The 26,892-nt window shown below is 32.6% G+C and overlaps 2 protein-coding genes across 2 annotated transcripts; both read right to left on the reverse strand.

The window, feature by feature from the left end:
• Positions 1–10,834: 10,834 nt before the first annotated feature.
• On the reverse strand, positions 10,835–13,522 carry LOC100778851 (uncharacterized). Its single transcript, NM_001255348.1, is given in 3 exon segments — positions 10,835–11,545; positions 12,159–12,950; positions 13,187–13,522. Coding segments are annotated over 3 exon segments (1,839 nt in total).
• A 9,189-nt stretch (positions 13,523–22,711) lies between these two features.
• On the reverse strand, positions 22,712–25,552 carry LOC100819989 (formin-like protein 4). The gene is made up of 2 exons (XM_006578539.4): positions 24,482–25,552; positions 22,712–24,218 (listed from the first exon to the last, which is right to left on the reverse strand). The coding sequence occupies exons 1-2, from the start codon at positions 25,114–25,116 to the stop codon at positions 22,892–22,894; spliced, it is 1,962 nt and encodes a 653-aa protein (XP_006578602.1). The 5' UTR covers positions 25,117–25,552; the 3' UTR covers positions 22,712–22,891.
• Positions 25,553–26,892: the final 1,340 nt, after the last annotated feature.

The raw sequence follows: 26,892 nt of genomic DNA on the forward strand, positions 1-26,892 counted from the left end.
TTTTTCTTATATTATTTCCATTATCACTAATTTGTGCTAATGTTGAACGTTCTCTTGATCCGGTAATATTTCTGAATTGTGGTTAACACATGACATATAACTGAATTTGTTTTCCCATATTTATAACTTGACTAGACATTTATTCTTTTGATATATAGATATGCAAGGACAAAGCACAAGCTATTTCTGGGTTTGTTGCCTTGAAAGTTGTGATTTATAGGTGTCAGCATCCTACAACTTTTAGTAGTTTAAGAAGTTGCAAATGGGTGCAGAGTTAGAGCAAGTCCTACTGGAATATTAAGAAGAAAGAAAAATATTGGCCTTCTGGACGATACCTTTGAATTTACTCAAGTTTTCATACATCTTCTATGTTAGGTTATCAATATATAATTAATGAGATATCTTTTTGTAGTTATCTCACGTGTATAATAATCTAACATGAGGAGTTTATAAGAAAGTAAAACCTAATTTTTGAAACTAAAACTATGTTATTTTCTTTCGTAGTTATTTGCATATGCTATGAATTATAAGGTTTTAAGTTTATTAAAACAATGAAAATGTTTCTTTAGTTTATGTTGAGATTTTATTTGATTTTGTTCATGTTGGACTGGACCATTTGTTGCAGTACATTTTCATAATCAAGTGCTTTTGTATCTTTAGTTTATATTTGTGGTCATGATTTTGAGATCCGTACAACAAAGAATAGATCAACCATGACAAGAAACATTTAGCTGGCCATTTAAACTTTCAATAAATAAGTAGTTACAGGCTTCTCTAAAATAGAAAAAGTTGGCAAATATATTTAAAACAAAAAAGTTAGAGAGCTACCTAAGGCAATTAGAAATGACACTTGTGTCTATGTTAATGGTTTTTTAAAGTTTCAAAAACAAGTTCTTTGATGGAAAACATAGTAGCAATTTGAATACAAGTAGCAAAATGCAATTGTGTCCGTGTTAAGGTAGATTTGATATATATTACATCTGAATTTTGTATAGATGAACCTTTATTAATTGCAAACTTATTGTTACTATGTCTAAGGCAATTAGAAATGACAGCAAGCCCTGCACTGATGAGTATAATAACAATAGTCACCAAATTTAGATAGTTTTATATATCAAACACTTCATTAATACTAATTATTTTTCTCTTTCTATCGATCATATATCATATCATTTATCATAGCTACACTTGTCTCTCTTTTCATCTATATATGTTGAATAGAGTTTTGTATCCAATAAACTTACATTACTTGAGGCATTCAAAGATTAGTACTGAAGTTTAGGGTCCAGAGTTCAAAGGCTAACATGCATACTCAGTTCTTTGTTGTATCAAAAAAAGCATGCAGACACCAATAGGGTATCTCTATAGCAAATAACTCTCGTAGATTATCATAAAATAACATGGAATGCTAGTTAATTAATGAATCGACCTATGATCTATTAATTCATAAAGCATGAAATTAATTGGCGAAATTGTGTTAATGGTTACAAAGACTAATGCCAAGACTCCAAAGGAAGAAAATGACAACAATATCTTAATATAATAAATAAATAATGACCTAAGCTAGACACGTAATATAATAAAAATTATTCTAGGGGTTACCTTTTCCATTTTTTCTAAGTCTCCATATCAACATAACTATGATAGATATTATGATGACCATTGCAACAAATGTAGCTATAGATGCAACTAATGGAATAATAAACTTTTGGTTGTTGCTCTTGCTTGCCCCTATTTGATAGGGATAGAGGTTTCCATTCAGTCTGGAATGTAGGCAAGTGTCAGTTAATTATCATAAGATTGATGATAATAGAAGAATTCTAGAATGGGGTGAAAAACTATATAATCATGAAGAGTATTAGTGATTTTTAAACAGAAGAACTGATAAATAAGAAAGAATAACAAATTCTAAAATTCTCATAATTTTGGTGTTGCTAGTGGCTAGCTAGCTGCTTATTGTTTCTAATTCTAAATACTAGTCAAATAACAAAGGATGTTTTAAAAAGCATGAAACAATAAGGGTGAAGAACAAATGTTGGTAAGGGATTTAACAAACTCTTCAATTATGTTCATCTTTAGGATTGTTTATTTTATTCCAACAAAGTTGTGTGTAGTTATAACCTAGGAGCAAACCTCAATTGCCAAGAGTTGTTTGATGACTTTTCCTTTAGATTATTAGGAATGAAACATGTGAGCATATTCCTCGACAAATTACTGCAAACATGGTTTAATGTGTTAAATATATTAACAAAAATGTGACATGAAAAAAGATCTTGTGGCAATGCTTAAACAAATCACAACTTACCTAATCTTTAATTGTGTTAGTTTTGCAAAAAATTCTAGCACCTCCCTTATCAATTCATTGTTTGACAAATCCCTGCAGCAAAATAGTTTTTTTTTACAACTTAACCTTTTGACAACCTCTTTAATGTTCCTCCTATAGAGTGATTAGGTATTGATGTTGAAATACAGATTTATGTAAAAATTAATAGAAAAAACTTACAAAATCTCCAAATATGTAAGGTTGGAGAATGAGGCATCTATTCCGCCTGATAACTTGCTTGAGCTCAAGTTTTTGTGGAGTTCCAAGTTTTTCAAAGACTCCACTGTCTGTGGAGCTACAACAGTATTAAAACCTTATTACTTATTAGTCCTGCCACTATCTCTTGATTCTGTTACAATTTAGCTTGTGTTTTTCATTTGTTGTTGGTTTCCTTTTGTCAAATGTATAGGTTGTGGTTGTGGTGCTCTTTTAGCACACACTATATCCTTGGTTCATGGTGACACACTCACAAACTTTGAAATGGTCAGATAACAAAGCCTCTCTCTCATTTGGTGCAGCATGTTCTGAATTGTGAATGACAATTGAATGATAAATTCTGATCCCTGCCAAATTTATGCTTGGCATATCATTCCTTAGTCCCTCAAAATAATTCCACTTGGAAATGTGCTAACCCAATTTCTTTACTGCAAAAAAATCTGGTCTCCAATTCAAAATTGGTTTTACACTGAACAGGGTATGAGTTGTTGCCTATTCTTCGTTCCTTCCAAAAACAATGTGTTTTTGATTTTATATTACCTGGAAAAAAAACATAAGAAATAAATATGATTGAATTTCAAGGTGAAGCCCAAGATTCATTGCTAATCCCTATAGTTAGTTTGATAGAATAATTTGATAGTTAACTTAGTTACACACAGAGATAATTAGAGGAACAAGGCATGTTGCCTATAAAAAATGCTTCGGTTGAGAGGGAGACTGTATGTTGTGATTTGGGAGGGAATTCAGACTGTTGTGAGACAGTCCGAGCTTGAAATTAAGTTGTTTGGAATCATAAGTCACTGCTCCAATGACAAGATTGGCCACTTGACTTGGCCAAATTCACCATACACCCTTCAAGGACAAAGCAAGAGCAACTTCAAAAAATCATGAAAGACATCAAGTATGCCCTACTTTAATAATAATCTTTAAAATCATCTTCATATGTGTGATTTGTATGTATTTTTTTTCAACAAGTAACTTTTGGCATGATTATGTTCTCAGGGTGTTTAAGGAAGCCACCAAAGACAAGATTGGCCACTTGACTTGGCCAAATTCACCATACACACTTCAAGGACAAAACAAGAGCAACTTCAACAAATCATGAAAGACATCAAGTATGCCCTACTTTAATAATAATCTTTAAAATCATCTTCATATGTGTGATTTGTATGTATTTTTTTTTTCAACAAGTAACTTTTGACATGATTATGTTCTCAGGGTGTTTAAGGAAGCCACCAAAGACAAGATTGGCCACTTGACTTGGCCAAATTCACCATACACCCTTCAAGGACAAAGCAAGAGCAACTTCAACAAATCATGAAAGACATCAAGTATGCCCTACTTTAATAATAATCTTTAAAATCATCTTCATATGTGTGATTTGTATGTACTTTTTTTCAACAAGTAACTTTTGACATGATTATGTTCTCAGGGCGTTTAAGGAAGCCACCAAAGTGGGAAAGGTGGTACATTTTACTTTTCATCCACTTTCTGAATGTATTTAGCATGTATCTTCGTAACTTAGTTCTTACAACCCATCAAATTTCTCTTCCTTTGTGTGTGTGTGTATAATATATATTGCTTGACAGGTGAATAAATGTTCAAAGCCACCGAATTTTATGCTGAAAGATCAGAATGGGAAGAATGTGAGCCTCTCCAACTTCAAAGGAAAACCAGTAATTGTGTATTTCTACAAAGGAGGTAAGGTTAATTAGTAGTTTTATCATAATATCATTCTATGATGTGTGTCAAAATAGTTATTCCCCTCTATTTGCATCGACACGTGTAGACAAATACTATTTTCCAACATTTGTTTTTGTTGCATGGGTGTGTGGTGCCTGTATTTCAAGCTATTTAGACTTTGGTCACTGCAGTATAAGATTGGGATACTTGTGTTACGCTGTACACTTGCCCATAATTGCAAATTTTTGTATATCTAAAATCATGATGACAATCTTGTTTCTCCCTTGACAACAACGAGCAATTAGGCATGATGATTGATTGTTGAATTGTTGAATATATATAAGAAGGGTGAGAAACGCTACATACTAATTAACCCAACTTAGCTTGCAATTCCCAAAAACAAGGTAAGAGCCTCGAAACTTAAGTTGCATTGGAGTCGATTTTGTGAGCTTCTTCACAACCAACTAAACTTCTTCAGTTAGAGCAAGTTTCACCTTCACTAGGGAGTTCCCAAGACTAGTCTGTTTTTCCACACTCTTGCAGCCTCTAACCTTCAATTGCTTACCTTTCAATACAAGCCAAACAACCTTTATCTCTCTTAATTCAATCTAAGGGTAAGATACACGGTGATCCATAAGTGCAAAATAACAACACCTATTTTGGGCCTCAAACACCTGCAAGACCCACCCCTTAATTAGTTTTCTGATGTTTAATATTAAAATAATGATATTGATATCTAGACTGCAGAGCCATTGTATTTCCTATAGCTTTCTAACATAATGGCTAGTTTTATAGAATCAATGACAATCTCTACATTTTTAGTTTATGATCATTTGTTTATGTTGCATGATGACACCAACACACTCTCTGCTTCACTTGCTTCTTTATATCTTGTGCCCTAATGTTTTCATAATTTTAAGATGCTTTAGAAATCTTGTCCTTAATTTAATACTGTGACAACATTAAACTTTCTTCACCTACATTTACAGGGAAAGGGGCTTTGACTTCAGCAGATGATGATAAAATTGATGATGATGATGATGATGAGGCCTAAGGGATCATAACTTACATGGCCATCACCTTCACTGTTTGATTGATGCACCTAAAATGTGTTTCTCAACACCAAAGCTGGGCAAATAGAAAAGGTTAGGCAGTGGTGCAGACAAATATTTGATCTGCAATACATGCCTAATATATAGGAGTTTATAATGGCCATGAATGCTTTTTTACAAGTTATATGCTTCATTAATGAATTGTTTCATTAATTGTTTTAGCTGTTTTTTGAGATTTAATGTTACATTTGGAAAAATGCATCATCTGTAAAAGATTTAGCCTTAATGTATTTCAATTTTCATGAAACATTGATGTGAGTTATTGTAAAAAAACTGGGAAAGAAAAAAAAATTAACCATTCTACAACGGTTATATCGGGTTTGGAGACAAAACCGTCTTAGAAGGTGAAACATTCTAAGACAGTTATGACCCAAAATTGTCGTAGAATGCTTCACATTCTAAGACGGGTTTGGTGACATGACCGTCTTAGAATGCACAACATTCTAAGATGATTAGGACCCAAAAACTATCATAGAATGTCGGGCATTCTAAGATAGGTTTGAAGACAAAACCATCTTAGAATATTTCCCTTTCTAAGACAATTGCAGAACTGTCGTTGTACATTATTGGTCTTTCTAGGACATGCATTTCAAAGACGATTCAAAATTGACTACGAAAGTCGATTTTAACCGTCGTGAAAAGGCACTCTTCTAATAGTGTGTCACAAAATTTCACACGTGGGACCCGCAACAATTACCACATCATCCATTAATGCAATACTTAAATTAGGGAGATTAAAAACGTTAAGAGACAAAAACATTAGAAACTAAAACTGATCAAATTTTTATTAAAGAGTAAAAATAAAAAGTAAAAAAAAAATTGTAGGAACTAAATATATGTAACCCTTCAAATAAAGACTAAAAAACATTTGCTACATGGCAGTTACTCATATGTCATGTTGCCTAAAATATCCATGTATGTACAAGGCTGATGTGAAACTTAGTTACTCATGTCTATGCCAAGTTAATGGAGTTAAACAAGTGGATGGAAAATATCACATGTTATATTTTGAGGAACCAAAACAAGATAAAAAAAACTTTAGAGAGATAAAAATTGAATTTTCACTATGTTTGAAAACATTTTTTTTCCTTTAGTACATTATACAGGCAGAAAGTTAGGCAATGCTATACTTCTTTTTCCCTATTTTTTTCTTCTTTGAATTTGGATTTATTGCATATGTAATTGGTGTAGGTTTTTTAATTAACTGACGTGGGAAGTTGAAAAAGAATATTGAAATGTGTAACAACAATTTTAGAGTAAAATCGTTTGAAAAATGAAAATCAAATGGACAACATATTCCCTTTATTATTGTTAGTTATATCCATATCGATGCACTGAAAAGTATAGATCTTGGTGAATGCGGTTTTTATCTTGACGCTATAATAAAGATTTAATCCATGAGAAGAAAAATGCTTACAATTTATGTTGATTATCAAATCCTACTGGCTACTGCCTACTTGCATTGGGCATTATTAGCAGCTCATCGTGGTACAGCTTGCTTTCGGTATCGACAGTAAACTAATGCTGCGGTAAAATGTTAAATGGCTTTTTTCTGAGGTTGCAATCTGTTTCTGCAAAAATGACAAATTCAAAACAATATGAATAGATAGTCACATGCACCAAGTCTCAATGTTAGTTTTGTCTTGATCAGTGAGTTATTGTAGATAAGTTTTGCAGTGCAGGGGGACTCATCCACTGAGTACAATACTCTGTCATACGGGGATTGGAATTTTATTTTTTTTAAAATAAAAAAAAAGTTTAAATGAGGTGGATCTCAAAACTCATCCGAACATGTCTTAAAACTCTTTAAGTGCTTATAGATCTCGTCATTCCTTGCCATCTCACGTCTATGTTTGGCATCTTATTCTTTATGATCCAAATTTGTTTTGGCATCTGGTGCTTTGCTGAGGGATCATTCCAATTGAATAATCTACAACAAATTGTAATTTTGATTTTTTTAAATTATGGTTTAAATATATTTTTTGTCTTTATAATTTAGTATTCTTTATTTTTTGTTGTTGTAAAATTATTTTTTAATCTTTACAAATTATGTTTATTTATTTTTTTATTCTTAAAATACTTTAGATAATATTTTAAATAGTGATTTTTTTAAATCTAAAACATCATAATGATAAAAAATAAAATAAACATAATTTATAAGGATTGAAAAGAAAAAAAATGTTAAATTATAAAAATTAAAAAGATATTTACGCATTCAATTCTTGATTCATAATTTTAATCCTGTTTTTTTTATGATTTTAATTCTCAACAAATTTAGAAGGAGGGGATAGTGTCTTAGGTTAAATTAAGGAAAGCTTTCCAATATAAAGATTACTTATATAACATCTTATATTCACTTCACTTTAAAGAGACGAATGAGAGCTCAAGCATACATGCTGTCAAATACAAAACTCAACCTTGATCCACTCAACGGGAGTTTCAATAAATTATCTTTGCTTATATAAAAACACATAGATTATAAATTTGACTATATACTATACAAGTATTAACATATGCTCGATCTATAATGTTACCAGATTGTCATTGCTCGACATTTTAGGCATTATTTTGAATCACAGAATCATATGTGCAATTTGGTGATACATTCATGGGCAAATTTTAAGTTTTAATTCATCATTCTACTTATATAATAGCTATTAAATGCATTTTTATAAGAAAATAGAAGATTACTCTCTTCTATAATACCTTTTGATTAACTACTAACATATATGTAATTTAAGAATCATAAGCATAACTTTAAATTAGAAGGGTGGATAAGCGGATCGGTCCATCCCCCTAAAGGTCTGTCTGCTTAAGTTTATATTGACAGTGGATCGGGTCAGTCTGCCCCATATTCTTACACGGACTTAATAAATTGGTTCGTCCTCGCTCTGCGAATCCCGTAGGTCAAACAGGTCGATCCGCGGACCTAATTTTAAAAAAATTATAATTTCAACAAAAATGCAACACAATCAAATTAAATTTAACACAAATATAAATAAAATTTCAACAATTAGTCAATTACATCAATAAAATAAATAATATCTTAATAAAAGAAAATCCAAATAATAAATCTAAAATATGAAACTTAAACATCTCCAATAACAAATGATTTTTTAATTGAATGGAAATAAATGTTGTATCACATACACTATATGAATGAGTCTTAAAGTTTGACTTTGTGTGTTACAAAATGTTGTTGATACATGTCTTACAGTACATGTTCTTAATTAATGTTTGAATTATTTTTCAATTAAAATCGAAGTTGTACTTAGTAATTTGTGTGATAAAAATTTATACTAAAAGATTATACATGTTTTCAAGATAAAACTTTATTAGTTCTAATTAAAAAAAACAACATAGATAGCACTCAAAAGTTATTCTAGTAAAGAAATTTCATCTAAGTTTTTGTCTTATTTAATATGCACAGCAATGTCGGACACTTTTGGTTTTTTAACTAAAAATGTATATTTGGACTTAGTAAGCGGGACGGACCCAAAATATAGTGTAATCATAAATTGTTTTAAAAAATTGATTCATTATCCGTGTGGACTGTGGGCCCCACGGATCAATCCATGAACCCGAGCCCGCTTACCCACCCCTACTTTAAATAACTATATATATAAAAAAAATAAAAAGAAATCTTTACTTTTTTCATCAGAAACAAATATTTACTTTAAATAATACATTTATGCACCATATTAGTTTAAATAAGGGAGTTTAGACGAGTACTATACTTTTCACATTCTTTGGTTGAAAATATATCAGAAAGATCCGAGGGAGAGAACTGATTTATAAAAGTAAATAATATAATTAAATTCATTCAAACATACTCCTCCGTTGTCTTTTATAAGTAAAAAAATAATAATTTTTTCTCAAATATATTGTAATAATAGTAAAAAAAAATGATAAATAGTTACAAACATTCAGTCACAATAAAGGACGCAAATTCTATAGATTTATTTTAAAATCAATGATTTTCATTGACTCAATAAAGGGTTATTCAGCAAAAAAATTCAATAACGGGTTAAATGCATAAATTTTAGTTCTTCATAATCGATTATTATATTTGTAAAAAAATCGATTATTATACTTCCATCATGAAAATAACTATATTGGTATTAATTAATGCACTTTTAAAATTATATTTATGACTTTTAACTGTAATTTGTTCTCTTTTACTAATGTGTATTGTACGTTTGAAAAGAAAATTAAAGGTAGATAACTGGATTTTTCAATTAATTTAGTCATTCACATAGTCATTAAATGCTTCACATCAATGACAAAAAACTAATTATAATCATGATAGTTACGGTAATAAAAAAAAGATAAAAGACTAATTCAATGTTAGTTTTATTATTAGTATATTTAAATATCCTTTGAGAAATTTCCACTTTCCGAATATTGTAACTCAACTTATTATGAGGCCTTGATCAGTTATTGTTCCAAATATTAGGAAACATTAGATGAGTAATTAAAATTGGCTTGAACCAAATAAGTTTTATAAGGACAATATATTGAAATAACATAATATCATATGCACATTCTTGCATATATATTTGTGACAGGCAAATTGTGAAAGATAGAAAACAAAAAAGCAAATGTGTTTGGTTTATTATTGACAACACAGTTTGGAATACATATTTTCTAATACCGTTGAAGGAAAAAAAATTGTCTCATCTTGGATTGGCTTTAATGTTAATTTCAACACTCTAACAACATCCTCAATGCAGGAGTTTAATTTGAATTCTTAATTATTCTTCCCTTATTGCTACATAAAATTTAAGAACACTAGCTAATTTTTACTCCATGATAAAACTCAATTTGTATTCTTTATTTATTTTTAGTGGGTCCTATTTAGCTTTCCACTTCCACTCATGCACAAATTCTTATTGAGTTAAAATTTATTTTTTACTGGTTAATCAACCTTACTTGTAGATGCTTTTTAAGCAACTTCTATAAAAATCTGTAAAACCCATTTGCTCTAATAATATTTTTAATTGTTACTTAACTTTAAGAACCCCAGACACCTCTTATTGACGGCGCTCTAAACATGCTATCAATTCAAGTAATATTATCCCAACCAAATATCTAAATAATGCATATTTTAAATACCACACTAGAATAAATTTAAATGTATAATCAAATTTTAATTAAAAATCATAACTATTTCTGTTTTTTATACTTTTTTACATATTTTATTACTATTAATTTTTATTTTAAAGTTAACCATATGCTGAGTTGGCTTTAAAAAACACACTGAGTAACCCACTAATACAGACCCTAGATTAAACAAATTTATTTAGTTCAACAGTCTGAATGATTTGTGGTTCTCACTCACAAGTCATACAAAACTTGGGAATCATAAACATTGGGAATACAAAGTTACAACACCGAAGTAGCCAACACTGCACCTGCATGCCGAAATTTCTATAGCTTCTCCATTAATTTAGAGTGGAAAAAAACACCAATTCACTATCCTTCCACAGCAGTAACAAGACTAGAAGGAAGTGACCCTGAGTTCCTGAGGTAGAATATCCCACCACCTAATAAAGTTAGGATCCTTCAAGAACGTATCCTTGGTTAGTACCTTCTCATCATCAGTCCACTTTTTAAGGTCTTTCTGAAGCTGCACAACCCTTTGCTTTACTTCATCATCAAGATGCCTCTTGCTGTTAATCCAGCTATAAAGCTCTTCTACTTCAGCCCAAAAGGTTGATTCAGTGATAGGAGCAGGTTTTGGCACCCTTTTAGCATGCTCCAACCATCTTTGAGTGTACCTATACCGTTTTGGCCTGGCCCTTATCATGTAAGGTCCTGTGTCCTCATTCTTCAAGTGGCGGTGATAGTTTGCAATGTCTAGAGGCTCCACAAGGCGACGAAATTCAGTTCCATGTTCAATCCATTTTGAATTCCCTTCAAACTCGTCTGGGAGTTCATACCTCTTTAGCATCTCAATCACTTCATCCCATACCCCTGCTAACACAAGCCTCTTCACATTTGCTTGGAAGTCGTTTTCCTCATTTTGCACCTTGAAGGCATCGTAATAGCCCTTCCCCTTGTGCATCTCACATGTTGTTTTGTAATTTTGAAGCTTCGTCATGCTTGGCACGGCTTTCTCCTGAATCTCCTTCTTGATTTTCTCCTCATTTTTTAGCTTCTGCTTTTCCAACTCACCAGCTGCTCGTAGACACAGCCTTGCTCTTGTGCTCTGAAATGTAGGCCAATAAATCATCACTTATTAGCTAAGTCTTACAACCTAATTTATGAAATATAACAATGGTATGCTTAGGATCAAGCCACACTGCATCAACATGTCATTGGCTTAAGTGAAATTGGGTTCAGATCTCCTAAGCAAGATCTCAAATTCTCTCAAATTCATTTGAGTTTTGCATATGAAAAGGTGATTGAAAGAAAAAATCTCATTAAAGATGATTGACAAAATTGTTAGGCACAAACTAATTATTAGTAAAGTTTATGAATATTCCACACCAATATCACAGTGATAAAAAATATCATATAGTAAGTGTGACGCTTTTATCAATTCAACTATTTGCGTTGAAAATATTTCTAAAAAAGAATTACTATTTCATCATATATACTACTTTATTTTTACGTATAATATGATATTTAAAGTATAAGTAAATTTATACTAACAGATTGCATGCCTTTGGTATAGATGATCATATGATTTAATGGTTGGAATGATATAATTTAACTTCTAACAAAAAAATTTATTGAAGCATCATATTACTAAGTTTGTCACCTGCTGTCATTTGATCTTATCACATGCATATATAAAAGAACAAACAAAGAATGATTACCAGTCCAAGGCCATCCAAGGCTGCACTGATTGTTGCAACATCGCTATTAGAACCATCAGCAGACAACGGAAGTTGCTCTAGTTGCTCCAAGTACACTACATTCTGCATTCCCAAGCTATCATCCAATTCAGCCTCATAGGCCTGGTGTTGCAATATGCTAACATTGGCAACTTCTGGAAGTTCTGCCAAATCGCTCATCTGAGCAGTGTGGAACAAGAGTTGCAAAACAGCATCTGAGTTTTTCACCACAATCAATTGTCCATTTCCGTTGCAGAAAATAAATGTTCCAAAGGGCCTATAAGGGCTCAACTCAACAAAATTCGCCACTGTCCCAAGTAACAAACTTGTGCTTCCCATGAGAATACACGCAGCATGGCTTGTAACACTCGCTGCGTTTGTCATCACAGTTTTGTAAAATTCAGAAATTAAACTAGCCCTTGTTGGATCCTGGGTGGAAGTTTTGGAATTGGGATTCAAGAATTGGAGAACAGAACCAAAAGTTTGCTTAATAGAAGCCAAGCGAGAAAGCAAAATCCTTGGCACTATGTCATATCTCAAAACAAAGTGTATGAAATAGCGAGACCAATTTTCTCTCCTTGAAGCGTGAGAGAATATATGATTGCCAATTAAGGGAGACCCAAAAGTGACACAAAAGGGTGGCGTGGGTTTTTGGATTTTTGTAGGGTTAAGATACTCTTCCAATGCCCAAAAGGTAGCAAGAATGGCTATTGCAGCACCAGAGGAGTGCCCCGTAAACACTACTTGCTTCCCATCTCCAATAGCCTTATTCACCTACACAATTTGACGGTTTATTTGCTTAAGTCAGCGTAATTAACCAAAAATAGAAACCATCACGATAACTGAAAGAAACTACCAGAAAAAGAAAATTGAACAACAAACTGTCTTATTAGTCACGAGGAGTTCAAAACATCAAATTGCAACACGTGGAATTGATCCAAAGAAAGTACTACAAACAACGTCTTCTAACTAACATCTATTCAAGGTTGACAGTTAGTTTAGTTACATACCTCGGCTTTAAAGCTAGTTTTCAATACGCGATCGAATCTCTTTGCGAAGCCTTCGTTCACCAAAGCAGGTTCATCGTTACCAATACTTCTGAGTGAAGGAAATTGGGTAGGATCTATCTTGGATCCGCCAAAGGGTTTGCTAAAAAACCATTCAGCGGGATCCCAAGATCCCGAGAAGCTGAAAACATGGTATGTCCCCGAAGAAGTCCGAACCTTATCGTAAAAGTAGAGCTTGTCCGTTGACTTGTGATTGTGAGCTTTGGAGGCCAAACCACACACCCTCTTGATCACATCTTCCTTCAATCCAAGGTTATCTCCAAGCAACCCTCCAGCCATGTTGTCCCTCTAATTCTATAAAGTTTTGGAAATTTTTGAGTTTGGTTAATTTTCAGAACTTCTGCATCTTGGTATTATATAAAGGGGGAACTAACTAGGACATATTGAATTACTACTGAATTGACCATGACCTTGTAGTTTCACATAGCTTTGTTCTTGCTTTGATGGTTTCTTTTTAAATGGGAATGGAATTATATTATCGAAGTGACGATAAAAGTCTACACTAAAGTTGGTTCAAATTCGTATCACCAATAAAAGTGAAGCAAGCGTCAGGAAGCTACGGGTGACTTTGCTCTTTACGCGGAACTTGCTAACCAGAGTATATATTTTATTCTCAAAATTAAGGGCGTTTCCGCTATGTTAACATTGATAGTAATCTGTGTTCCTGATTAAATGATTTGATGTTTGAATTCTGACCTTAAATATTAATATTAGTGAGTAATGTCTAAAATATTTGGTATCTTTGTTTATTTATTTCTCATGTAATTTGATTTATATTTAAGCTAAAATAAAATTGATTTGACAATTTTTTCTATTCTAGATTTTATCTTCTTTTATATTAATTTATATTAATTATCACATTCATTTAAGTTAAAATCTATCTAATGCGATGCACCGTTAAATTTTTTATGGCATGAACAGATATTTTCTATAATTTTGAATGATTATTTATATTTAAATATAAAAATAATAAAAAGATTAATTAACTATTTTAATTTTTCATTATAATTAATTTAGAAATTATTAAATAAACAATGTCTTTCCATGTATTAAACATAAATAAATTATCAAATAATTGATTATTTTATTCTTCTAAAAGATACATGTATATAAAAGACAATTAAGATTCACTCCCATAAATTGCAATTGCCAAAAATTCATATATTTAAAAATCTAGTAACAATAATTTGATAATACTTAAATGTTTTCATTCAAAAGAAAAAAAAATTAACATTTTGATACAAAAATTATATTATTTTGGTTTCAAACCATAGCTATTCTTCGTTGGAGACAATCTTATTTGGATAAAATTGAACCATTATAAAAATGTTAATATAATCACTTAAATTTTTTATAGCCATTTTTAAATTAAAAATAGAGTAAATACTTAAACTAAGATACTCTTAGAATGGTAATAAAAAAATGAAAATATCAAAATTATTAAAAAAATATATATCATGGTTAAACTACAGTAATAATTTAATCTCTTATTTGAAGAAAAACATCAATTAATAGAAAATAATGTATAAACTTACTTAAACCTAATCAATATTAACTTAATCTTTCAACATTTTATTTTTGAAGATGAATTTTTTTTATATATTTTACAAACAAATATCTTAACAATATTTTATCTCAAGAATACAAATAAAATTTTAAATGAAAATTATGATATTAGAATATTTTAAAAAATATTCAAACTACTTTCACAAAAATAAAAACTTATATTCTTCAATTTACTTTACAAAATTGACTATACAGTTTAAATCGCGATGTCTCATAATCCACTTTTTTTTTTCTAAATGTAGTATTATATAAAATAATGACTTCATTAAGGATATGAGATATGGCGATGGTAATTTAAATATCCTAAATCATCAACTAAACTCGTGGATGTTTAATGGGCCAAGTAAGAAATGTGAATATATTGAATCATGAAGGGATATGCTAGGTGCACCCAGTAATTCATTGAAAGGTCAATTTTGCTCTTCATTTAAAAAAATAAAAAGCATTTTTTTTCCTCTTTCGGAAGCATTCTCTCTTTTCACTGAGTCTCTTCTGCAAAAGCTTCTTCTCTTCTCTCTTCCCCGACGAGCTTCTTCTCCGCGAGGCTTCTCCGGCAGCCCTTGGACCCATTTGCATTCGAGGTAGGTGGCCTTCTTCTTAGCTTTGGTTTTGTTATGCACTACATTAGGGTAGGTTAGTGTAACCTTAGGTTAGTGGAACCTTAAGGTAGAAGACGGAACCTTAGGGTAGAAGACGCTGGAAAAAATGGCGACAGCTTGGTGACGGTGGCGCCTTCCGGGAGACCCGTTAGGGGTTCTTCCGGAACTTCCGAAAGAAGGTCTTCCAGAAGAATAGTTGTTCCAGAACCACTGAAACGTCTTCCGAAAAGCTCCCGGAACACCTATTCCAGAAAGTTTCCGGAAGAAGTGGTTGTTCCGGAAACATTCCAGAAGGGTTCTTCTGGATGACCTTTCAGTGGTTCCGGAAGCACTTTCCGGAAGAGCCCTTCTTCCGGAATATTTCCGGAAGAACCATTTCTTCCGGAAGTTTTTTTTTTAAAAAAATATTGTTTTTGTTAATTGTTTCAGTTTATTTTTTATATCATTTTAGTTGAGTATTTTACTAATTATTTAATTTTAAATTACTTATGTATTTTTTATAAATGAAGTAGTTAATTTTTATAAATAAAGTTGTGTATGTTTGGAATTTTTTTTCCCATTTTTGTTTTATTGTTATATATAATTTAAGTTGTGTATGTTTACTAATTATATATTTTGAAATTAGTTGTATTTTTTTGTCTATAAATAAACTTTTTTATTTTATTATAAATAAAGTTGTTTATTTTATTATAAATGAAGTATTTTTTTTATAAATGAAGTTGTTTAATTTTTTTTTATAAATGAAGTTGTTTAATTTTTTTTTAAATTAAGTTGTGTATGTTTAATAATTAATTATTTGTATATTAGTTGTGGTTTTTTAGAAATGAAGTTTTTTTTTTAAATTAAGTTGTGGATGTTTAGTAATTAATTATTTTTATATTAGTTGTGTTTTTTTTATAAATGAAGTTGTTTATTTTTTTTAAATTAAGTTGTGGATGTTTAGTAATTAATTATTTTTATATTAGTTATGTTTTTTTTATAATTGAAGTTGTTTATTTTTTTAAAACATTAAGTTGTGGATGTTTACTAAATAATTGAGTTGTGTTTTTTTTATAAATGAACTTTTTTAAATTTTTTTTTAAATTAAGTTGTGGATGTTTACTAATTAATTTTTTTTACATTAGTTTTGGTTTTTTATAAATGAAGGTTTTTTTTTAAAATTAAGTTGTGGATGTCTAGTAATGAATTATTTTTATATTAGTTTTTTTTTTATAAATGAAGTTGTTTATTTTTTTTTAAAATTAAGTTGTGAATGTTTACTAAATAATTTAGTTGTGTCTTTTTTAGAAATGAAGTTTCTTATTTTTTTTTAAATTAAGTTGTGGATGTTTACTAATTAATTTTTTTTTACATTAGTTGTGTTTTTTTTAAAATGAAGTTGTTTAATTTTTTTTTAAAATTATGTTGTGTATGTTTTAAAATAATTTGATTTAAGTTAGTTTTATTTGTTTATAAATAAAGTTGTTTTTTTATAAAGAAAATTGTATATATTTTGACCGAAAAAAATACATGTTCTACATGATTTGCAGATCATGGCCAGAACACGAGGTTTAGGTCGTGTCATAGGTAGAGTTGTAGGCAGAAATAGACCTGCTGACCAGGATGCTGCTGATGTTCCCGAGAGGCGTAGGCCTACTGCCTCAGCCCGTAGGCTACGTGTTCATCAGATGACTACGGAGGGACGTGATTTGGTTGAGGACGTCGCTGGCATGACTGACGATGTTCCTGAGCATGCTTCGGAGGCACCTGAGATGCGTGCGGACGCACAGGGTGCTGATAGTGGTGAGGGGTCGGATGGTGATGATGCTGCTGAGGGATTCCATGGTGGTCCACGTGACCCGTCAGTGCTCACATCATTTGCCGAGCATGTTGCACATGTTGTTTGGAGTGGACATGTATTTTAATTTGTTAATTATTTATCATTGTTGATTTATTTTTTTGTGATTAATTTTTTTTAATAATTGTATAATTTGTACTTCAAATCAGGAACGTCCTGATTTGAAGTTAGTGTCACATGGGAGGAAGATGACACTGATTGGGAGGCCAGTGCCTGAGATTGAAGGTCTGGTGGCTGCCACAGGATTAAGTCCATTGATCGATTGTTCAGTTATTACTGGCGATCCTGGACTAATATCCGTATTTGTGGAAAGGTGGCACGGTGAGACTAGCACCTTCCACCTTCCTGTAGGAGAGCTGACGATCACATTGGATGATGTGTCGTCAATCCTACATTTGCCCATCACTGGCGCCTTGCACAGTTTCCACGCTCTTTCTACAGAGGAGGCCAGATTTTTGCTGACGGAGTTGCTGGAGGTGTCTGCCGAGGAGGCCAGAGCCAAGACAGCACTCACACGTGGGGCATATGTACGTTTAGGATGGGTTCGAGACATTTATGAGACGAGATGTTAGGCCCGGCGGTGGATTGTCGCAGCTCGCGCTTATCTGCTGCACCTTGTCGGTTGCACTCTTTTTGCTAATAAGAGTGCAACATACGTGCATGTGGTTAACCTTGACGCTTTCCGGGACCTCGCTCATAGTGGTGGTTACGCTTGGGGAGTTGCCGCGCTGATTCATATCTATGACCAGTTAGATGAGGCTTGTAGGACCACCATCCGACAGCTTGCGGGGTACTTGACGCTACTTCAGGTAAATTTTGTGTTTATTAATATGTTACGTTCGATTATGATTTAAACATGTTTTTATGTTATGTTAACCTCAATTATTGTGTAGTGCTGGATCTATGAGCACTTCCCTAGTGTGCACCAGTGCGTGACTGACGATACATACCAGGAGACGTCCCCACGTGCTTCCCGGTGGTTGACGTCGAAGGCGCACATGAAGGGAATCACAGGAGCATCCTACAGGGCATGTTGTGATGGTTTGACCGTCACAGAGTGTCCTGGTTGCCGTACACAGAGCATCGGGGGGTTAGGGCGTTTCAGGAGATTTCATCTTTCCAGGGTCAGTTGAGATGGGGTCCTATGGTCGTCACAGCTCGACCGAAGAGGGTGGTACGCCAGTTCGGTTATATCCAGAGCATCCCTCTGCCGCCTGTTAGTGCACGATTGTCACATGATCAGATAGATGACATGTGGATGCAGTTTGCGGATCACTTACTACCTGCGAGTCAGCTTTGTCTAGTGCCTGGGCAGGTATCTGCGGATTACATGGAGTGGTTTTTCCGCATATCTCACTCATTCATGATACCGACCCAGGCAGGTGACCAACGGAGGGATGCACCAGCTGCAGACCCTGAGGACTACATACAGCCGCCCAGCCCCCAGGTTCCAGTAGCATTTGACCCCCCTCCACATGTGGTAAGATTATTTGCGCGTTTAATGTTTTATGAGTTGTTATTTATTTTAAATTTCATAATAAATGTTTTTAATGACTTTGACAGGATGGTTACGAGGGATATGAGGCGATTGCACAGAGATTGGAGCATGTGCTCAACCTTAGGATAGTCACTGCAGGCACAGAGTTATATGACATTATGCACGACTACCTGACGATCGCGAAAGGGGGACCCAGTGCTGATGGGACTGTCAGGGCTCGTCAGAGACGCCGCACGGACCATTGATCATTGTATTTATTTTTTGTGTTGTAGTTGACATGAATATTTGTAATTATTACAGTTTTTTGTTTAATAGTTGACGTGTTTTGCACCGTTTATTATTTTATAATATAGTTTATTATTCCGATTGTTTGTGGTCGTTAAGCGAAGTTTAGGAGTGTTTTAAATTTATTTTTTAAAAAAGTGAACCTAAAATCATGAGTTTTGTTTGTAAAAATTACATAAAAAATAAATGTTTTTAAAATTATTCATAATTCATAATTCATAATTCATAATTATGTGTTAGTAAGATTTTTAAAGTAATTATGATATATAATAAATTATGATTCGATCATAATTTACACCATATAAGATACTACAAGGATGACTTTAAAAAAAATCCATGATCAAGTACCCATGTTTGGGATTTTTTTGCGTGGGTGTGCCAGTGGCTTGAGACAATGGAGGGCGGTCATTTCTCATGTTTGGACATCAAAGAACCCAAAAAAAAATAGTCTCGTTCCCCGGTTCCGTCAACTAACACCTAAAAACAAAGCTTGAAAATCCAAAAAAATAGGAAATCGACCCTTCTAACAATTAATTTTTTGGACCACTGAAACAACACTTTCAACTTTATTATGGGAATTAAACACACTGTAAACAGATAAAGGTTACATCAACGAAAAAACAAAAAAATAAACATCACATTCAGTTGTTTAGCGACGTCCCAGTGACCTCTTCTTCGATTTTCACAACATATTTAGTAAAGACAGCTAAAATTTCTATTGGTCCATATTTTTTCCTGTAGTTAGATTGTACTAACACCTTCAGCAGTTCTTCGTTGGTCATCAGCTCATTTATTTCATATTTTATAACCGTATCTGACTACTCAAAGCGAGCTGGTTGGCGGAAAAACAATCGTCTTACCGTTTGTGATTCGTGAATTCCATGAGGGGGAATCCCTTTAGGTGCAACTTGCTTGATTAAATTTTTCAGTTCATCGATGGTACATGTTGAAGGAATTTGAAATTTCTTAGGATTTTTTCCTGTGAACGCGCATCCAACAAATTTGTTCTGCGGTGGCATGTTCCATTTCCCGTTGTAATACAGGATCGTGTCATGAATACGGGGCATAGTGTGTTCAAGTAAGTTTATTATTCCATCTGGTGTTCTTCCAACAGTGCATAATAACTCAATCGGACCAACACAAGAAAATTGATCATTACACATTAACATTGTGTTGACATCGTCATCATTTATCAATTTCATACACTCAAAGCGAATTTGGTTACCTGTATCGGTGAATGGCTTCCAGTAGTGAATTTCATCCAAAAATTGTTTGTCGGATAGCTGAAGGGTATTGTGTATTCTGGTTTTTAGGCTTGCAAAATCACAGCTATTTGGTACTCGAATGGGCACCGGAGTTGAATTTTGGAAGTAAACCCCAGTATCATTGTGAATAATCGATCCATTTGGTAAAATGAAAGCCAACCTTGAGTTGACAATCGTCTGACTGCTAGTTTCTCCTAAAAATGTCATACTTTGTGTATCAGTTGGGAGACTATTTGAAAGCAAGATCATGTGTGATTTAGTAGCCTAGTCTGCCATATATATAGATGGTTGTGACCGAGCGATTGCTTAACTTTGTTTACAAAAAAATAGACACGCGTGAATGTGTAGTCAAGTCAGCCAATGTGTTGTCGGCAATGTGTAGTCAAGTCAGCCAATGTGTTGTCGCGCTCAAACTGTAATACGCATGCATGTCATTATGTGTTGTGAATTATGACAATGATGTATGTTGCACGCGTAAATGATTTTTGTTGGACCAAAAATTTCCTTGCTTAACCAAACGAGTACTTAATAATATTAATTGGTTAGTAACGGGTTACAACAAATTATATCGCATAATGAATACAATTACATAAACAATGCATGTTTAGTCTTCATTTAGGTCTACATAGTGTGTTTTGAATGACATCAAGCTTGTGTATTGCTGCATTCTACTAATATATGGAATTGTCCACTGCTTTACCTGAGAATAACAATTGTTTGACCACAACAACGCTGGAGGTGGCAAGGGACAATGGTCTTTCAAATAAACCTGTTGTACATGAATTATGATTGATTAGCATAATTGATTGATTAGCATGAATTATGATTATGATTGATTGATTAGCATGATTGATTGATTCTGAAAATTGCTAACTCTGAAATTATTTATATCCTCTTTTAGGGAATTATGATTGATTAGCATGATTGATTGATTAGCATGAATTATGATTATGATTGATTAGCATTAATTATTTATAATAAATCAATATTTATAAATATATTATAATTAATAAAATAAATAAATATATTTAATTATATTATAATTAATGAAATAAATATCTTGTATAATTAACAAAATTTTTATTTTTCCTCTTCCGGATCAACTTACGGATCAACTTGATCCGGAAGAGAAAAATCAAGCAAGGATAATTTTGTCATTTTGTTAGAATGCTGGGTGCACCAGCAATAATGCTGGGTGCACCTAGCAACACTCAAAGGAGCGGGTTGGCACAATAATCCTTTTCTGAAATGCGAAACTGGCCCATCTAATCCATTTTTGATGGATTCGTAACAGGGGCAAGTCAGCCCATTTTATCACCCATACGAGCCTAATAATACGGAATTCACATTAGGGATTATTAATTTATTCTTCTCTGAACCAGTCACCACTGATAACTTCAACGGTTGTTGGATAAAACTTTCCCCATTAATTAATAATCTAATCTACCAAAGCCTTTAACAACCTTATTACTCCATAGTTTATTCCTACTTTTTGGTCATTTTTTTATTGCAGGGGCAGCTTGACCTGTGCCCGTAGCAAATTTCTCTTATATGGTTATAATCGTATTTCCTTGCAAGAAAATGAGAATATATAAGCAAATGAAAAAATATTTAATATTATGAAATGGATATGATGTGAAAATTTTGTATCTATATTTTTCCATATAAATACAAACATTACAGTATATAGGTAGCATTAAATTGGTAGACCCTTATCAAAAAATTGCAAATATTTATGAAGAGAGAAAAATTGTGTGTAATAATGTCAACAGAAAATTTAATTTGAGATGATTCATTTATTTCTCACAACAATCATTTGTTTATTTTTACCATGCTTAAGGTGAGATTTTGATATCGGAACCAACCAGAGGAAAAGAATGAGGTGAGTTACTCAAGCCATGTTTTATGTTTCATTTAAATTCATTTATGTACGGCCAATTAACACAAGTTAATAATGATCACAATGTTTAGGGTATTTCATACAAGCAAAATGCTGGAAACATCGAGAAATACAATTATATAAAGATTTAATTTATTTTTACTACCTAAAATGTATTTTTTTATTTTACTATGATTTTCAAACCTTTATTTTTAGTATTTATTATTAATTTTGATCGATCAAAAAATGATGTAACAAAATAATAAAATGTCACATTCGTTAAGTAATATTGTAACATGCTAATAGAATATTACGTCTTAATATTTTTTAACTAAAAGGCAAATAGTAAAAATAAAAAATTGAAAATGTTGTAATATATATATATATATATATATATATATATATATATTTTAGATAATAAACTAAAAAAATGAGTATATTATCTTATATAAAAAACATATCTAAATCTCATATAAAAGGAAGAAATATATTAAAGTTCATTACTCCATAATGTCTGCAACAATTTTCTGACTCAAAACTAGTACCCTTAATTTCAATTGAACCAGATCACCATTCTAACAAGCTTATTAGAGTATATTCATAGTCATATCTTTTGTACACCTTCGAAATCCATCAAAGTTAAAGATTTTATATACCAAATCTATGATCGATGAGGGAACATTTTGCGGAACCAAATTGAAATAAACTCAAACCCAGCTTCAGAAATCATCTTCTGATTGGCTAGAAGATGTAGATTCTGACACATTTGACAGAAAATACAAATCAAAGTTAGGGAATCTGAGTGGCGTCCTCTTTGATGGTGACAAAGGTGGTGTTGTTGACACAGCCTCTCCTCCCACAATATTCTTCTTTTCTACCTTCTTTTTTAGTTCTATGCAAGCCTGATCTACCATGTCAACAAAACTTTTTACAATAACAAACAGTTGAAAAGGATTTACCATGTTGTCTTTGGATGCTCCTGCTAGATAGTACTCGTTTGTTTTCTTCACAAGCTCCATGATCCTTGTCTGCTCCTCTTTCACCACCTCAAGTTCTCCCTCACATTCCTCTAGGAACCCTTTCATTTCATTGATAAATTCGCCACTTCTAGTGTTGCCACAGCAAGTTATAATCTGTCTAATTTCACTAACATGAGCATTGAGAGTTGAACACATAGTGATGAAATTATGATACTCAATACTAGCTGCTTTCTTTGCTTCAGACAACTCTTCACTTAGCCCACCCAACACTTGCAAACCAAGCATTACATATTCTTTTTCTGCCTCTTGTTGTATGAGGCTATATGAATAAGGTCTATTCACATTGCTTGTTTCACCATTGCTTATGTGAAGTTTGTGCTTTTGATAGATTGCTTGTCTTTTTCCTTCTGATTGAACCACTTGTTCCACTATGAAGTGAAGCAAACTAGTCTTCCCATCTGTGCTTTTCACATCAGAAAGTTTTCTAAGAGAACTCAGGTTGAAACCTTGTGCATTGCCTCTTGAAGTTCCGGCATTCATCCGGTTCCCGGCTTTGAGAATGGCCTCAAGGAGTTTCAAAAACAGGCCACTAGTTCTCAGCTCCTTGCAACCCATTTCAAGTGTTTGTAGGTGTTCCTTGAGCTGCAGAACTTCGCAATCGTAACTCGACCTGAAAAGCATGGCTTTCAAACGGTTGAATGCTGTAGGAACTGATTTAAGAATGTAGTATAGGAAAGACTCAGCATCGGCGAGCTGATCCGGGTTGCCACTGAATTGGATGATTTTGGCTTCCTCTTCTTGGGTGGGGGCTATTTTACTGAGCCTTTCTAGTGTCTCAACACTTAGTCCCTGACCATCAAGAACTGCTTCCAAGATTCCCTTGCGAGAAATGGCAAGTGATCTTAGCACAATTGCTGTGTTTTGAGATTTTCTTGGCTCAAGAATGAATATTTGAGTTGGCGCATTGGAATTGGACTTGGCCAAAGTGGAAAGTGTTCTGTTTCTTTCTTGGGTTTTGTAGCTGCTTGAATATCCAAAGAGTGATTCAATTAGTTCATCATCAAACCTGTAAAAGGGGGAAAGAACTTCTTGTCAAGTTGAAAATGCAGTGATATAAAAAAAAACAGTCATTGTTTTAAAAAATGGTTCATGACTACAATTTCGGCTACAAGTTCAAGATTTTTTTTACTCATCATGACTGCAAAACCATGACTGCAATTGTAGCCACATCAGCAGCATTGTAATGTCGAAAGTTATAACGAAACTATGACCTTAATTTAAAATCTTGGAAAACAGATACTAGTCAAATTAACAATGAGGAGGATATACCTGAAAGAGCCATCATTGATCTGATCCCACACTGTTGAATGATCAACATTTGCTACAATCTTATCCCAATGTAGAGGCTTCAGCCTTGTTTGACCAACACCCTTCTCTCTTGAACTCTCCCCTATCATACCCTCTTTAGTGCTTCTTATGTTTGTTTTCCCTTTGGGAGCGGGTGGGGGTTTCAGTGATGAAATGAAGCCACTGGCTTTAGGAAGTGGAGGTGGACCAGGTGGTGGTGGCGGAGGGCGAGTTGGAGGAGGAGGAGGAGGAGGAGGAGGAGGTGGTGGTGATGATGGTTGAGTTTTCTTGTTCTCAAGAATCATTGGTGAAGATTGTGGAAGTGGTTGAAGTGGAGGTGCTAGCTGAGGTGATTGTGGCAAGTTTTGTCTTGGTGCTAGTGATGTTGAAACTGATGATGTTTGTGACACTGGCTTAACTTGATTCTCATGACCAACAACACTTGGAGATTCACATGCCTGTGGAATTTCAGGCTTGGATACTTTGGACCTTTGGACCATTATATCTATTCTCTTTTCTTCCTCATCATGTTCATAACTTGGATTGAATATACTGTTAGAGAAACCAGTAATCAATGGCCTTCTTTCTGTGTCCATCACATAAAGAATCAACCCCATTTTCTTCAACAATTAGTCCCTTCACATTGCCACCAACTTTGTTTATATACTCAAGGTTCACTCCTGATTCTCGAAGCAAACTTGCACCAACTTTGTGTCTCTGGTGGTATCTAGCAAGAACATGTTTGTAAAAAAGGTAAACAAATATCGCAGCAATAAGTAACATAGCACCAGCTGTGGCAGCCACAGCCTTTACAATTGCATGACTAGGTGCTGACATTGATATATTTTGAGATGAGAATTTGCAGACTAAAGGTTTTTGTTGATGATCTTTAGCTAATCACGGGCATGGATTAGCAATGAAAGTGAAAAGGAGAACAAACTATGAATTATCTGGTTGAACTAATAGTTTGTTCATCAGCCAACTATGAATTATCCAGTTGAAGGACTGAAGGAAAGTCCAAAGGATAACAAAAATTTGAACAGTTAGATGACAAGAAAAATAAAATGGAACTCTCGAAATATCACTTGTGTAGTATGTTTTCAATGTTCTTGGTCATGGTTGTTGATATTTTCAATGAGGTAGTTGTCATAGGTGCCATGTCAGTAGGAGCTTAAATTGGCCATAAAGGGCAATTCCAAGTTCATTACCAATGAAACTATATATTAGTCGGCCAAAATTTGGATGTTAGCAAAGGTGAAAAAGAAGGGACAGAATTAGTTAGTTATACTAAAAAATTCCTATAGGGTGCATTTGGCAAAATTAAGAGGTAAGTTAGTTCAAAGATGAGAAAAATTAGCTTAATTGAAAGTATTTAATAAATTCATATAGTTATTAATTTAATTGATAAATGTAAAAAAAAATACAGAATGACATTAATTATTAGGCTATAACTTGAAATTTGATAATAATATATTTTTCAAATAATTATAAAATTTAATATTTTAATTTATTTCAAATCATTTTCTATCTTCAAAATAAAGATAATTTTTATTTTATTTTATTTCCATTTTATCAAACATGTTTATCTTACTTGAACTAGTTCTTTTAACTAGTAAAATAAGTTTAGTTGGCTAAAAAAGTTGATTTTATTACCGTTTTATCGAACACTCTTATATCCATTTTGTAATTTGTTGAATTTGTTCAACCCACTAATTAGAGAAGCCAAAGAAAACGTTAAAAACAAACCAAACGCGCAACGGTAGAGAATTTTACAAACAGAAAAAATAAAATATAAATTATCCTGTTAAATAGACTGTTTTTCACGTGTAAATTTAATATAATCTTCCATCACTACGTTAATCCTATAGGTTAATGGTTTATTAGTTTGAATCAATTTTTTTGTTCAAAAAATAGTTTTTGGAGTTAAATACAAGTTCAATTTGAAGTTACAATATACAAACCACTTAGAGAGGACTAGGTTAAGTAAAGCACGAGAAGGTTTGTCTCCCCGTCGCCTTCACCCGCCCCCCTTTTTCAATATGTTGTATTCTTAAATGTTATGTCATGTAAAATTTGTAAGTATGCTTTTCTTATTAACTTTTATACGCCGTATATACAATGTTTGATTCGGTATGTGATTTTGAAGCAAAAAGTATACAAATGATATTCTTGATTTAACTATTTTTCATCATTTTAAATCATTTCTAGTTCAAGAAAATTGGTTATGTTTTTAATTTTCAAATTTTATTTCTTAAAAAATAGTACAAATGATATTCTTGGTTTTTTTAATTTTATTATTTCATAATTTCATTAATTATAACATAATAAAAATAATATTAATAAAACGTAAGAATTACTTATAATTATGTTACCGCAAGAAATATTAACAATTA

The sequence above is a fragment of the Glycine max genome, chromosome 4 (genome assembly GCF_000004515.6).
Source record: "Glycine max cultivar Williams 82 chromosome 4, Glycine_max_v4.0, whole genome shotgun sequence".
In the NCBI taxonomy this organism is placed as follows: domain Eukaryota; kingdom Viridiplantae; phylum Streptophyta; class Magnoliopsida; order Fabales; family Fabaceae; genus Glycine; species Glycine max.

What these genes read in the sequence shown, in the direction of transcription:
- LOC100819989 (XM_006578539.4), bottom strand. Translation starts at nt 25,116, where the DNA reads ATGGGGTTGATTCTTTATGTGATGGACACAGAAAGAAGGCCATTGATT. An exon ending in ATCAATGATGGCTCTTTCAG is followed by an intron (nt 24,219 to 24,481) that starts GTATATCCTCCT and finishes CCCCTTTTACAG; the next exon opens with GTTTGATGATGAACTAATTG.